General features: G+C 37.1%; 1 protein-coding gene across 7 annotated transcripts in view; it reads right to left on the bottom strand.

Annotated features, from left to right (window-relative positions):
* Positions 1–16,714, bottom strand: part of SNX14 (sorting nexin 14) — an 84,336-nt gene that overhangs the window by 16,576 nt on the left and 51,046 nt on the right. For all 7 annotated transcript variants that reach the window (XM_027057304.2, XM_027057308.2, XM_027057310.1 and 4 more), the window contains 5 exons: positions 16,203–16,335; positions 8,297–8,498; positions 6,149–6,232; positions 3,937–4,037; positions 1,804–1,915 (listed from right to left, as the gene is read on the bottom strand). In XM_027057304.2, coding sequence (XP_026913105.1) covers positions 1,804–1,915; positions 3,937–4,037; positions 6,149–6,232; positions 8,297–8,498; positions 16,203–16,335 — 632 coding nt within the window. The remainder of the gene's footprint in view (positions 1–1,803; positions 1,916–3,936; positions 4,038–6,148; positions 6,233–8,296; positions 8,499–16,202; positions 16,336–16,714) is intronic.

Here is a 16,714-nt window from a genome sequence, read left to right as displayed (position 1 = left end):
GGGTGAGTGTCTGACTTTGGCTCAGGTCATGATCTCATGGTTTTTGAGTTCAAGCCCCACATCGGGCCCGCTGCTGTTAGCGCAGAACCCGCTTGGGATCCTCTGTCCTCCTCTCTCTGCCCCTCCCCTGCTTGTGCTCTCCCTCTCAAAAATAAACATTTAAGAATAAAAATAAATAAAATAAAATGTAGATTATTTTATGACATGAAAACCACCTAACCCTCTCCCACCAGACTATTTCTCCTTTCTACCCCCATTAACTACTCCTCTCTTAGACTTCTCCAAGTTCCTTAAACGACGAGCTTTATTCTCTTTGCTTCTCTGTCTCTTCTACATGCTCTTCCTGAGTCAAATTATGTGCTCAATCTGACTTCATATAACACTCAAATCTCTACTGCTTGCCTGTCTCCTGGCCTCTCCTACCTTACAAAACCTCTCACTGGATTCTATAAACTCAACAAGTTCAGAACTACCCTTAATTTATTCCTTATCTCAGCAAGTAACAGCATCCATCCAAATGTTTAAATAGAAAATCTGGGTCACATCTCTGATCATTTCTTCTTCTTTAGTCAATCCTAGTTGGCAACCAAGTCTACCCAATTCTGTCTTCTAAACATCATATATAACCAAATATAAAACGTTCTCCCATTTTCCCCTGATAAGAAAACCTCCACGTACAAATACCAAGTATTTTGGCTCTGACCGAATGTACTAATTTGAAGAGATACAGATGAAAGCCAAATGCCCACTTGCAACATTTAATTCATTTATTTACTTCTATATATGCTTCAGATTATATTATATAAAATATATTTAGAAATATTGCTTTACTCCATTATTATCTCTTTTTTTTAATGTTTATTTATTTACTTTGAGAGAGAGAGCTGAGGAGGGGCTGGGAGAGACGGGGAGAGAGATCCCCAAGCAGTACCTGCACTGTCAGCACAGAGCCTGATGTGGGGCTCGAACTCACAAACCATGAGATCATGACCTGAGCCCAGATCAAGAGTCAGACACTTAACCAACTGAGCTACCCAGGTGCCCCTACCTCCATTATTATCTTTAACAATCCAAATTTTTCCTGCCTTTATCTCTGTGGTCTATACTGAACTTTATGTAAAAGAAACCATGCTGCATATATTCTGTGTCTTGCTTGTCATTCATCATCACGTTTTTAAGATTAACAATGTTGTTGCAAATAGCTACACGTTATAGGTATTCATTTTATGAATCTACCACAATTTATCTGTCTACTCTATTGGTGATGAACATTTGTATTATTTCCAGTTTTAGTGACTGGTTATAAACAATAATGCTATGAACATTCTTTAATATGAATATAAGATTCTCTAGAGTATATATCTCAGAGAGGAACTACTGGGTCATTCAGTTCTATATCAAACTGTTTTCCCAATTAGTTTCCAATTTATATTCCTACTAACAGTGTATAATAAGTCTATTAGAATTTGATACATGGTTTCACTATATAAACACTCTTGCTTCATTAATCTGAAAATGCTGATTATTTCAGTTTATCCACTTCTTAAAAAATTTTAAGTATGTTTATTTATTTTGAGAGACAGAGACAGAGCACACCCATGGGGAAGGGACAGAGAGAGAGGGAGAAAGAGACAATCCCAAGCAGGTTTCACACTGCCAGCATGGAGCCTGATGCAGGGCTCAAATTCATGAACCGTGAGATCATGACCTGAACCGAAATCAACAGTCAAACACTTAACTGACTGAGCCACCCAGGCACCTCTCAGTTTATCCTCTCATACATGACTCTTTAAACTGACTTACCAAGATTTACATCTGGTAGTATCTTATCAAGAAATTGTGTTTCCCCGCCATTGGGGGAGAGAAAATCCGCCAGAAGTTGACTATTACTCAGTTCTGGGTGCTGCAGAAGTTTCTTAAATGAAAAAGGAAAAAAAAAGGGAAAAAACAGCTTAATAACCAGAAGGGTGATCAAAACTATATTAAAATGATTAAAAAAAAAACAATTATAAATCCTCAAAAGCTATTTTATCTGCAGAATAACAAAACTACATTTGTAGAAAGAATATATCACATAGCAGATAAGACTTCAACCTCTACAGTCAGACATGAAAGAATTTGAATTCTGGCTCTCTTCCATTTACCAGTGAGGTATCCCTAGAAAAGTTCCTAAACTACCTAAGAGTTTCTACAAGTGTAGAATGAAGATAATACTACTCCTTACTTTATAACGTTATTATATAAAGCATTTAGCACAGTACCTGATACACAGGAAGATTAAACATTAGCTAATATTATTTCTGTGTCTCAACTATAAAACAAGTACTACAATATCTTGATAATTAAAAGAAGTTGGCACAAGGGTTTTGAAGAAAACTAAATGTAGAAATGTGAACTTGAAAAATTTGTTGTCTGTTCTTCTTGCAACACTATTTTCTTACAAGATAAACTGACTTTTTAAAGCCAAAATTAACCCAGTCTTACCTAATATTGTTTTGTAACTTGAAACAGTTGCAAAACTTTATGAGCAGAAATCTGTATAAATGAAATACCAGTAATAGCAACCTTTAGCTCCATATCACCAGAAAATACTCTTCTAGAAGGCAGTACTTCCAATTCTTAGAAAGATTTAGTCCATTCAAATAATGGGTTAATGGTATCAACAAAGGCAAAGGTTAACACTCCTATATGCTGCATTCAAATATCCTTGCAGACGTTAATAATTTAAAGTTAATAACATAATAATAATAAAATATTTCATATTTCAATTTTCACACCACCAAAAACTTATATAATGAATATTTTCTGGGCTGAAGTATTCAACAGTTTAAACACAAGAAATAAAATGTAAATATTCCTTTATACTGTTGAGTATTTTTTTAACTTATTAAAATACTTACTTTGGGCAAAGAGGCATCCAAATTTAACTGAATACTTAATAAAATCTAAAAAATTTCATGGCCAAATAAAGAAAAGGTTTTTTTAGGGGGCATCTGGGTGGCTCAGTTGGTTAGGCATCTGACTTTGACTCAGGTCATGATCTCACCGCCCATGAGTTCAAGGCCCATATTGGACTCTGCTGTCAGCACAGAGCCTGCTTGGGGATCTTCTGTCTCCCTCTCTCTCTGATCCTCCCCCACACTTTCTCTCTCAAAAATAAACAAACATTAAAAAAAAAGATTTTTTTAACAAAACAAAAAAAGTAAAAAGTATCCACTCTTTGGTCTTAGGCACTTGATTAAAGAAAGATGGTCATTAATTTTATATTAGTCTCAAGTAAGCAACTTTTTTTTTTTGAGAGAGAGCAAGCGAGCACACGAGCGAGCATCCACAAGAAGGAGAGGGATGGAGGGAGAAGAAGAGAGAGAATCCCAAGCAGGCTCTGGCTGTCAGTGCAGAGCCCAATGCAGGGCTCAATCTCACAACCGTAAGATCATGACCTGAGCCGACACCAATAGTCAGATGCTTAACTGACTGAGCCACGTAGGTGCCCCTCAAGTAAGTAACTTTTAAATTGACTGCATCAACAATGGAAAACACATACCAATTACATTGTTTATATAACACCATGTGCACACACTAAAAAATAAAATAAAATTCGGACACCTGGGTAGCTCAGGGGGAGCTCAGTCGGTTAAGCATCTGACTCTTGGTTTCAGCTCAGATCGTGATCTCACAGTTCGTGGGTTCGAGCCTGGCATTAGGCTCTGCACTCGCAGTGCAGTGCCTGCTTGGGATCCTCTGTCTCTCTCTCTCTCTGCCCCTCCCCTACTCACTCTCTCTGTCTCTTTCTCAAAAATAAATAAACTTAAAAAGAAAAGAATTTTAGAAGTCCACATTGACAGGTATTTATAAAGCAAAATATATATATACAAGAGAAAAAAAGATTAGAGAATGCTAGGATTAGCAATGTTTTAAATTAAGTTACTACTATACCTGTAGATATTCCTGAAATTCTTCTCTCTTTGACTTTAAGAATTCATAATTTTTGGGGCCAATGATCCTCTTGGAAGGAAGCTGGGCATCAGGAAATGTGCCTGAAATTAATATACATGTAAGTTATTACTATGTTCTGCTACCATCTTTAAAACCTAATTTATAATTCACTATGGCAAAATCAGATTCACAATGCTCTTACAGAGATGTGAGAGTAATCTTGACAAAATCCATGAGCTTCACTTCAGAAGTCCAAACCAAAGAACCTGAATATACAGATATCCAAAATTTCACCAACTCTTCATTGACAAAGACTTATTTAGCCTTCGATACTAGTAAAAAAGCTTCAAAAACTTATCATGAGATTATCTTGAAGTTGGTGGGATTCTATTCAACAAAATCTTACAAAGAAATACCTACTCTATCATGGGAGAAAAGGTAGCATTCTGTTAATACTATACAAACTTAAAAAAAACAAAATTTAAAAACCATGGACATTCAGGGCACCTGGGTGGCTCAGTTGATTGGGCATCTGACTTCGGCTCAGGTCATGATCTCATGCTTCATGGGTTAGAGCCCCGTGTTGGGCTCTGTGCTAACAGCTCAGAGCCTAGAGCCTGCTTCAGATTCTGTCTCCCTCTCTCTCTGCCCTGCCCCCTCTTACTGTGTCTCTGTCTCTCAAAAATGAATAAATGGTAAAAAAAAAATTAAAAAAAAATAAAAACAAAAAACATGGACTTGCTTTCTCAAATAGGGCTGACTAGAAATTTAAATACCAAAAAAGAAAAATATTGTTGGGAATCCAATCAACTTAGGTTGATCCAGGACTTTAAAGTATAGAATAAATTATCTTCTCTCAACTCTAAACCCAAAGGAAAATTTCTCAGAGAAAGAATGAGACAAGAATGACATTGCACAAAACTGGCAGAGAAAAAGAAAAACCATTTTTTAAATTTATTTATTCATCTATCTATCTATCTATCTATCTATCTATCTATCTATCTATCTATGAGAGAGCAAGCGGAGGGGGGCAGAGGAAGAGAGAGAAGAGAATCTTAATTGTGTAGAGCCTGATGCAGGACTCAACCCCACAATCCTGGGATCATGACCTGAGCCAAAATCAAGGATCAGACGCTCAATCGAGTGAGCCACTCAGGTGCCCCAAGAGAAAACCATTTAAAGACAAGTACAAATTCAAAATCTAAGCAAAAAGATTGGAATGGGACCTTGTATTTTTTTTTTACCTTCCTGTAGTCTCTTTATCAAGTGGTTTACTTAGAGCACTTAGTAAAGAAGGGTAAAAAAGGTTCCTGTCCTCAATAGAGAACCAACCTGAATTTGGATCAGGGACACTCCACAAAGCTGGTCTAAAAGAAAAAGATTCAGAATACACAAATAGAACTCACCAATCTACATGCAAAAATGACTGGAAATACTTTATAACTACATCCTTGATATTAACTAAAATAGATAAGACAGACTGAGAGGTGAAGAGAATACCTAAAAAAAGGAAAGTGCTCCCCTTTTCTGATTGATCTAACCTTAAAAGAAATATTACAAGTTTTGTCTTCATATCTAAATCTAAGAGCTAAATCAAAACATTTGTCATGATTCAGAGCAAACATGTTTATCAAGAAAGATGGTAGTAAAAGAGCAGAGCAACTCTAAAATGCCTGGTTTAAATTCTCTGCCACATGGAAATAAACAAAAATTAAACTGGAGAGAGAAACTTTTCTACAATACAATTAAACAATAGCTATCTTTTAAATTTTAATATTATTGAGGTGCCTGGGTGGCTCAGTCAGTTAAGTGTCCAACTTTAGCTCAGGTCATGATCTTGCAGTTCGTGAGTTCAAGCCCCCGGTGTTGGGTTTTCTGCTGACAGCTCAGAGTCTGGAGCCTGCTTTGGATTCTGTCTCCCTCGCTCCCTGCCCCTCTCCTGCTCGTGCTCTCTCTTTCCCTCTCTCTCTCTCATAAATATTTTTTAAAAAATTAATAAGTAATACATGTATACTGTAAAAACTTCAAAAATATTTGTAAGCAGAAATAAGATAAAAACAGTACATTCCTATATTAACAGCAGTGTACATAAGTGTTAAGTATTACACTTCTTTGCATAATTACTTAAAATAAAAAAATGAATCTAGTTCAACAGCTTCTTCAAGAAAGCTAATACTAAAATGTAATGTTTTATACAAAAAGGACAACATACCATGAAACTCTGTTAGTTTTGATTCAAGTACATAGAATTCAAGATATCTTCTATAGACAGACCAATGTTCAGGCTCATGCCCAACTGTAAATTGAATGGATACACAGTAAGTAATAAATAATTTTATAAACTACTATCAGAAACTCTTCCAGTCTTAATGATTTATTATTCCTTAACATCACATTATTAACATATTTTATCCCATATCTTAATTTTAAATTTCTTAAGGGACTGATAAACTTCACCTATTTATGAAGTTATCTCAAAACACATTTTTCTAGAAAAGAATCACAGAGCTGACAGAAATTTAAAACAATTATACAGTCAAGATTTTTAAGTGTCACAGAAATAAATTATGTATTTCATAAAAACTTGTAATCAATTTTGGGTCCCTCAAATATTTACCAATTGTCCTGATCTAATACAGTATAGAACAGCACTATCAAACAGAACTACCTGCAATTCTGAAATGTTCTCTATTATCTGCATTAATATAGTAGATATTAGCCACATGTAGTTATTGATCACTTGAAATGTGACTATTGTAAGTAAGGAACTAAAATTTTAATATAATTTAATTTTAACTGGTACATGAAGCTAGTGGCTACCAAACTGAATAGCACAAAGTAATGGTTTACACAATGAGTTGAGTCAGACTGCCTATTCCAATCCCAGCTTCCCCATTTATTAAGTGAACTAGAACAAATAACCTCACTGTGCCTTAAGTTGCTTAGAATAAAAATAAGTGGGGCGCTGGGGTGGCTCAGTCAGTTTAGCATCTGTCTCTTGATTTTGGCTCAAGTCATGATCTCAGGATCATGGGATTAAGCCCCGTGTCAGGCTCAGCACTGAGTATGGAGGCTGCTTGGGATTCTCTCTCTTCTTCTTTCTTTGCCCCTCTACCTCGCTCTCTCTCTCTCTCTCTCTCTCTCTCTCTCTCTCTGTCAAGAACAAATAAATAGGGGCGCCTAGGTGGCTCAATTGGTTAAGCGTCCAACTACAGCTCAGGTCATGATCTTGTGGTTTGTGGGTTCACACCCCACATCGGGCTCTGTGCTAACAGCTCAGAGCCTGTAGCCTCCTTCAGATTCTGTGTCTCCTCTCTCTGTCCCTCCCCTGCTCACACTCGGTCTGTCTCTCTCTCTCAAAAATAAATAAACATTAAAAAGTTTTTTTAAAAAGAACAAATAAATATTTTTAAATAAAAAAAAAAGAAAAACAAATAAGGGGAATTATTAGCACTGACCTTCATGCTGTAATACTTCATCAGTCCTCTCTCAAAACCATTTCCTAACACTGCCATTTTCTTTCCTTCTTTCACCACAAACAGTTCCCTCTTCCTGAGCTCAATTTTATCTTTCTGTTCATCATTCCCAAAATGTGCACAAGTTTGATGTGCTTTTGTTTACACTGAATGCCCTACTTCTTGGGCAAAAGCCAGGGTGGTGTCTGTTATCTCATCATGGATACTATTTACACCTATATCTATTAGTCCACACCTGAAACAACCAAAAGAAGACAGGAAAACATGATGAAAACTTCTCACATTGTGTTTTATCACATTTTTATAAATTCTAATTAGCCCAAAACAATGGAGGAGGAGAAATGCTGTCTTAATGAAATTGGTATAATACCCGATATAGTGCTATGTGGGTTACTAATAATAAGTATAATGGCTAATGATGGTAGCAAAACCATTAAAAGAACATTACATAAAATGCCCTGCTGCATTGTCACGTGTCTCACAGGTGGCATATGCATTGGTTGAACAAACTAATTAGTTAAGTGGTACTAGAGATAACCTAGAAAAGCCTAAGTTTTCATTCAATTTTCTGTTCGGACACTTATCTTTTGAATGTTTGCTTATTTTTGAGAGAGAGAGGAGGAGAGGCAGAGAGAGAAGGAGACAGAAGATCCCAAGCAGGCTCTGCACTGACAGCAGATGCAGGGCTTGAAACCCATGAACCGTGAGATCATGACCTGAGCCAAAGACGAACGCTCAACTGACTGAACCAACCAGGCGCCCCCAGACACTTATCTTTTGGACATGCGGTCATACTCAATAGTTACAAATGGCAAAATGTTTACCATTCCTGACAAATAGACTAACTGGCGCCTTTTAAGAAATGTATTCAGAGAACTTCCTACCTGCTCTTCTATCATTTCTTTCAACATCAATACAAAACACAGGTATTCTCTCCTTCTTCTCCTTCCTTTCAGAGGAGGGATCTTCAAAAAAGTCTACATATGGAATGCTAATTTTCCATGCAGCAAGGTTTCGGGGAGTATTAGGTGTGCTCACAGCTTCCACTGGAGAATCATCTTCCATTACAACAATACCTTCTTCAATCTAGAAAAAAAATCATCAGAAAAAAATTTAACATTTCCAGGTCCTCAGACCTATAGCATACAAGATACAACTATAAAGAATGTGCCCATATAAATTCCTAATTTTCTACTACTTCTGAAATTAAAAGATACTAAATTTTCTACTAAAAATATAAAGATAAATTAAAACTATCAAGTTACTAGCATCAACTCCAGGTTCTGTCGTATCACCTGTATGTGCAAATTCCATAGAAAGGAGAAAATAGGCACTTCAGAGATTAACGATACTGAAAATACACAAGTATAAAAAAATATTTAACTTTGGTAATAAGAAGAAAAAATTAATGTACTGATATTTTTTCGTTTTGACAATATGTATTTTTTTAACCTTTTTTTTTTTTTTTTTAATTTATTTCTGAGACAGAGAGAGACAGAGCATGAACAGGGGAGGGGCAGAGAGAGAGGGAGACACAGAATCGGAAACAGGCTCCAGGCTCTGAGCCATCAGCCCAGAGCCTGACGCGGGGCTCGAACTCACGGACCGCGAGATCGTGACCTGGCTGAAGTCGGACGCTTAACCGACTGCGCCACCCAGGCGCCCCGACAATATGTATTTAGAAAGAACCATAACACAGTTTCAACTAAGTACAGGTGGTCGCTGACTTAAGATAGTTAAACTTACGATTTTTCAAATTTACCAAGATGCAAAAGCGATATGCATTCAGCAGAAACTATACTTTGAATTTTTAAAAAATTTTTTGACATTTATTTATTCAATTTGAAAGAGAGAAAGAGCACAAGCGGGGGAGGAAGAGGAACAGAGAGAGAGGGAGAAAGAGAGAGTCCCAAGCAGGTCCTGAGCTGTCAGCATGGAGCATGATGTGGGACTTGCAAGGTAAACAACCAATACATTATACAACCATTGTTTTTACTTTCAGTACAGTATTCAATAAATCACAAAGGTAAACAACCAATACACTATACAACCATTGTTTTTACTTTCAGTACAGTATTCAATAAATTACATAAGACAGTCAACACCTTATGATACAATGGGCCTTGAGTTAGATGATTTTGCCCAACTGTAGGCTAATGTTAAGTGTTCAGAGCTTGTTTAAAGTAGGTTATTTTCAACTTATAATGGGTTTATCAGAATGTAATCCCATTGTAAGTTGAAGAAGATCTTTTAACTCCTTTCTGGGAATGCAGTCTAATGAAAGTATTTATTCCAAGTCAATCTTTTTAAAACTGTGGAAAAGATACAAGTATAAATATATTCACTACAGCTTAAGTAATGTCAAAAATGAAAAATGGCCTGAAAGGGATCCACCTTCATAGAATTAAGGTTATTTTTTCATCTCTTGGCTTCTAAAATTTCCATAATATAAATGTCTAAAATAATATTTTAAAATATTACATGAAGAACAATTATTTTTAGAAAGAAATTTTATTTTATTTATTTATTTATTTTTTTAACATTTATTCATTTTTGAGACAGAGAGAGACAGAGCATGAACGGGGGAAGGTCAGAGAGAGAGGGAGACACAGAATCCGAAACAGGCTCCAGGCTCTGAGCTGTCAGCACAGAGCCCGACACGGGGCTGGAACTCACAGACCACGAGATCATGACCTGAGCCGAAGTCGGACGTCCAACCGACTGAGCCACCCAGGCGCCCCTAGAAAGAAATTTTAAACATGTTCTAGAACTACACATACAGAAAGGAGGAAAAACTGTCTCAACTTAATTAAATTAGAAGAAATCCTCTAGAGAAGCCTGGATGCCTCAGTAGGTTATGTGTCTCACTCTCGATTTTGGCTCAGGTCATGATCCCACAGTTTGTGGGTTCGAGCACTGCACCGTGCTTACACTGTGAGTGCAGAGCTTGCTTAGGATTCTTTCTCTCCCTCTCTTTGCCCCTCCCCTGCTCATGCTTGCTCGCTCACTCTCTCTGTCTCAAGTAAACATTTTTAAAAAATTAGAAAAACTGGGATGCCTGGGTGGCTCAGTTGGTTAAGCGTCTGACTTCGGCTCAGGTCATGATCTCACAGTCTGTGAGTTTGAGCCCTGAGTCGGGCTCTGTGCTGGAGCCTGCTTTGGGTTCTGTGTCTCCGTCTTTCTCTGCCCCTCCCCCACTTGTGCTCTGTCTCTTTCTCTCTCAAAAATAAATAAAAATTTTAAAAAATTGGCAAAAAAAAAAAAAAGAAGAAGAGAACCTCTGAATTGGCACATTAAAACACCTGGTCACTTATACATCTAAAATTCATGTTAAAGAAAGCCAAATATTACAGATAAAACACATCCATCTTGGATATACTTTTTTAAGGCAATGAGTCAAAGATTTCTCGTACTTAACAAGAAATCTGAAAAGTCTATTCTGAGAAAACCAGTAGTGGAGAGAGATTTATTTCCACAATTTTAGCACCCTAACTTTCACTCTCAATTCTACTTCTTCCCACACCTGGCAGTCACCTTTTTTTTTTTTTAAGTTTTATTCATGTTCTTAATGTTTATTTATTTTTGAGTGGGTGGAGGGACAGAGAGAGGGAGACAGAGGATCCAAAGCAGGTTCCACACTGACAGCAGAGCCAGACTTTGGGCTCGAACCCACGAACCATGATATCATGACCCGAGCCAAAGTCAGATAATTAACCAACTGAGTCACTCAGGTGCCCCAGTTTTATTTATTTTGAGAAAGAGAGAGAGAGAGAGAGAGGAAGGAACACACACAGTGGGGTAAGGGCAGAGAGAGAGAGAGAGAGAGAGAGACAGAGAGAGAGAGACCCAAGCAGATTCTGCACTGTTAGGGCAGAGCCTGATGCAAGGCTTGAACTTATGAACCACAAGATTATGACCTGAGCCAAAGTCAGATGCTTAACTGAATGAGCCACCCAGGTGCCTCAGCCACCTCTCTTCTAAGTGAATTCTCCTCTCCCACAAAGTCCCTTAGCAATTATTCTTTTTTTTTTTTAATTTTTTTTTTAATGTTTATTTATTTTTGAGAGAGAGAGAGACAGCACACGAACAGGGGAGGGGCAGAGAGAGGGAGACACAGAATCTGAAACAGGCTCCAGGCTCTGAGCTGCCAGCACAGAGCCCGACGCAAGGCTCGAACTCACAAACCATGAGACCATGACCTGAGCCGAAGCCAAACACTCAACCAACTGAGCCACCCAGGCGCCCCGCAATTATTCTTTTCTTTCTTGTTCTAAAATGGCTTTCCATAATCCCTAATAAGACTGTTGGTGATCTTAGGAGGACTTCTTAATACTCTATTGAAAACAAAGTCATCAATTCCTAAAAAGGAAGGAAAAGAAACCATAAAAACAGATAATATGTGTTGGGTTTTGCCTTTTTGGGATTAGGCTATCTCCTTACACACCTGACACAAAAACAGAGAGAATTTGTGAGTGAAATGCCCACTCCACCATTTGGAGCCTGAGGTACAGGGCAGCATTTTCCATGGTTATTACAACTGTATTTTTGTCAATGGATTCAGCTTCTGAGATATAAGAAGGGTAAATCAATAATAAAATGATAGATAATTTAACAAGTTGACTAAATGCTAAAAAATAGACATTCTTGGGGTACCTGGCTAGCCCAGTCGGTGGAGCATGTAACTCTTGATCTCAAGGTCATGAGTTCAAGCCCCACACTGGACTCCATGCTGACAGCTTAGAGCTTGGAACCTGCTTCAGATTCTGTGTCTCCCTAGCTCTCTGCCCCTCCCCCACTCACGCTGGCTGTCTCTCTCAAAAATAAATAAAAACATTTAATATTAAAAAACAAATTTAAAAAATTTTTAAAAATAGACATTCTTTTTTTAAAAATTTTTTAATGTTTTATTTATTTTTAAGGCAGAGACAGAGCATGTGTGGGGATGGGGCAGAGAGAGAGGGAGACACAGAATCTGAAGTAGGCTCCAGGCTCTGAGCTGCCAGCACAGAGCCCGACACGGGGCTTGAACTCATGAACTATGAGATCATGACCTGAGCCGAGGTGGACACTTAACCAACCGAGCCACCCAGGCACCCCCAAAAAATAGACATTCTTAAATAAAAAGAACTTCCCCAAAATCAATCTAAGAAAGAAAATGGGAGAACAAAATTCTTAGCAACATAAAAATATCAATGAAACAAAGGACGTTTTAAAATGTATTACTGTTACTGCTACCATTTAAAAGGTGTTTTTATCAAAAGAGGTTAATGAATAATCTCTAGATTATTCAGAGAATAATTATTCTAGTTAGAGAAATATTTATTTCTTCAAAGAATTTTGATGTTATATGATATTTTTTGAAAGTAAATAAATATTATAAACCAAAATTTTATGAAAAGGAAAACCAAGTACTTTCTTGTTTTCAAATAGATGTTCCCTCTACAAAGAGAATAGAGAATAAGGGCAGCAGAAGATAAAAGACAAAAAGATGTCCCCCTATTTCCTTGAGAAGTATTAACAGTCTCACTATTATATTTTCCTATGTGGAGATTAACTACCACTATACCATTGGGCATATTATATTCCAGAAGTCTATTTGCAAATCAGTTCTGAACTTGGGACAGATACATATATTTTCATACAGATTCAATCTTATGCAGTGGACTTTGGTTCCCAGGCTAGTATACATATGTCTATCTCACAATTTACATTCATATATTTATGAAAACTAATTCTATTCTAATACTGTATACTGATTACTATGCTTACCATATGCTAGGCACTGTTCTAAGCACTTTATGCATACTACTTATTTAATCCTCACAACACCCTTAAGTAAGTTAGATACTATAATCCCCATTTCACATGTGAGGAAACTAAATCACAATAAAATTAAGCAATTTACCCAAGGTCACATAGCAAGGCAATATTGCCACCAAATGATCACATCAATGTTTCTAAAAGAAAATGTCTTGGGGCGCCTGGGTAGCTCAGTTGGTTAAGTGTCCGACTTTGGTTCAGGTCATGATCTCACCAGTTCATGGGTTTGAGCCCCCCATCGCACTCTCAGAGCCTGGCGCCTGTTTCAGATTCCGTGTCTCCCTCTCTCTCTGCCCCTCTCCTGCTTGTGCTCTGTCTCCATCTCTCTCAAAAATAAATAACGAACACTAAAAAAATTATTTAAAAAAATAAAATAAGTAAAAGAAAATGTCTTCCAGTTCCCATATTTGAATCACAAAGTACTTTTTAGTTGCGGTAGTGAGAGTTTCCTCTAAACTTCCTAAACAAGACAAAGACAATTCTCTAAGGTCCCATAGCTAAAAACTAGCACAGTGCTGGGGAGCCTGGCTGGCTCAGTTGGAAGAATATGTGCCTCTGATCTCACGGTCATGAGTTGGAGCCCCACACTGGGGGTAGAGATTACTTAAAAAAATAAACGGGACGGGACGGGACGGGACGGGAAGGGACGGGAAGGGAAGGGACGGGACGGGACGGGACGGGAAGGGAAGGGAAGGGAAAAAAGAAGAGAAGAGAAGAGAAGAGAAGAGAAGAGAAGAGAAGAGAAGAGAAGAGAAGAGAAGAGAAGAGAAGAGAAGAGAAGAGAAGAGAAGAGAAGAGAAGAGAAGAGAAGAGAAGAGAAGAGAAGAGAAGAGAAGAGAAGAGAAGAGAAGAGAAGAGAAGAGAGAAAAGAAAAGAAAAGAAAAACAACGAAACGAAACGGAACGAAACGAAACTAGCACAGTGCTCTCTAAATCCTAAGTAGTACTGTCTTGGTCTGGGCCAACAGCCTCTTTGCCCCTACCTTTTCTTTTCAGAATATTAGAGATTAGTTTGCTTTCTTTTCCTACTTTCCATTATCACTATCTTTGCTTCCAAATCAAGAATTTTCTTCTTCCTTGAACCACTACAAAACAGAACTCTCTCACCTTTTTGAAGATTATCCTCCTATTCCTGAAGCAAAACAAAAAAACAAACAAACAAAAAAATGAGCTTATATTGGGCAGAACAAGTAATTGGGCAGAACGAAAAAGTACGTCTTCCTGAACAAAAATTATGTTTTAAAAAGTTCACAATAACATGGGTAAATGCTTTTGTTGTAATGTTAAGAGGGGACAAAGCAGGATAGCAAACTATATACTATACATATACATTATATATAATGGTGTACCCTAATCTATGTGGATGAGAAAGGAAAGGTACTTTTTAAAAAAGAAAACCACCAAAATGTTAATAGAGGTGAGTTATTGGGTGTTACAATTATGAGTGGTATTTTAAATTTGTTTCCACTTTTGCATATTATTAAAAAATTGACACTATAATATACTTAAAATTAAAAAATATATAAACATCATTTTGAAAAATGACTGCTTCCTCTGGTTTACTGTCTTTCTTCTACCCACACTTTTAAGAAAAAACAAGGGCAGGGGCACCTGCATGGCTCAGTCAGTTAAAGCATCTAACTCTTGATTTTGGCTTAGGTCATGATCTCACAGTTTGTGTGATCCAGCCCCATGTCGGGCTTGGAATTTTCTCGCTCGCGCTCTCTCTCTCTCTCTGCCCCTCCCCTATTCATGTTCACTCTCTCAAAATAAACAAACTTAAAAAAAAAAGGGGGGGTATAAACAGAAAAAAAATGTTGTATTTAGATTACCTAAGAAGGAAAAAAAAAAAGAATTAAATTTTTTTCCACTTAAACTATGAAAAAGCAATAAATGTCCTCGATAATTCATCACTGCAATGGGACAGAGGTCAAAAGGAAGAAGTACAGAGAAAAAAATGGGTTAATTTACTCCTCTCTTCCCCCATTCCTTCTTCTAGGTCACTGCCAATCCAATCACTATTATTCATCCCTTTTATATCCAGGTTAGTGAATCTCTTAAGGGGAAAGTCTCTGTCTTAATCATTTTATCTCCAGTGCTCAGAGTCATTAATGGGCAAAATAAAGATACAGGGACTCTATTTAATAAAGATTTATTAAACAAATAAAAAGCACAAATGAGACAGTATCTGTCTTTATAGAACTAATTGGTATGGAAAACAATCATAAACATATCATTTCAAATACACTATATAGTACATGTTTTAACATAAGATCTAATAAGGGGCACAAAGGAGAGAATGTTCAATTCCACTGGGGGACCCAGATAAAGGTTTATGGGAGAGGCTGGATTATGAAAGTTAAGTATGAACTTTCTAGGTACATATAAAGGTAGGGCATTTTAAGAGCAGCATGTGCAAAGATCACAAAAATAAAATAGTATGGTGGGTTAATGTGCATATAAATCAACTGGGAATCTTGTTAAAATGCGAACTGATTTAGTAGGTCTAGGATGGAAGCAGACATTCTACATTTTAATAAGCTCCCAGGTAATGCTGACGCTGCTGACGTACCAATCACAGTTTGAGTAGCAAGGGGTCATGGTTAGAGCCCCATGTTGCGGGTAGGACATTTATCAACAGTTCTGTTTGCCTGGACCATATGGCTGGAAAGCGATAAGATGAGGAAACAAAGTAAAAGCCTAACCAAAGGATGGTAAATTGTTTGACTTTTATAACTATCACAGCTCAACAGAAACCATTCTGGCCTTAACAAGAAGTTAACTTAGTGCTCAGGAACATTACCAATTAAATTAGCATCATAAAACTATAATAACTAATGAAAAAAATAAGGCATTGAAGTCTGAAATAAGTAAAATAAAGGAGAGGGAAAATAGAAAGTAAGCATATCATTTTTTATGCCATTGTAGGTCTGAACTTATACATACATCAAACTGAAAAATTTTTACTTACAAAGTCATCTTCACCTTCGGCTAACCCATAATTAGGCAACATAGCTCCCTCCATTGTGGTACTTTTGAATACTCCTTTAATTTTGCTACCTATTCTGCTGATTCCAAATGATTCTCCTCTCTTCTGTGTGCTCCTAAATATTAAACAAAAACGTATCAAGTACACAGCAAATTATCACAACATTCTAGTTTATTAACAATAATTAAAATATGTGTGAAAAGAGTAAACTGAAGGTACAGCTAACATAACTTTTTGGAGTTCTTAGTCATCTAGATCAAGTCCCAGGATATCAGAAGCCAAAAGTGACATTTAAAGTCTAAATTTGGGGGTATGAATAAATGGGACAATATTTATCAATAAACATTTGGAATTGGGCGCCTGGGTGTCTCAGTCAGTTAAGCATCTGACTCTTGGTTTCAGCTCAGGTTATGATCTCATGATTTCGTGAATTCAAGCTGCACATCAGGCTCTGCACTGGCAGCCAGAGCCTGCTTGGAGTTCTCTCTCTCCCT

The sequence above is a fragment of the Acinonyx jubatus genome, chromosome B2 (assembly GCF_027475565.1).
Source record: "Acinonyx jubatus isolate Ajub_Pintada_27869175 chromosome B2, VMU_Ajub_asm_v1.0, whole genome shotgun sequence".
Classification (NCBI taxonomy): Eukaryota; Metazoa; Chordata; class Mammalia; order Carnivora; family Felidae; genus Acinonyx; species Acinonyx jubatus.
This window is presented reverse-complemented; position numbering and strand designations above follow the sequence as displayed.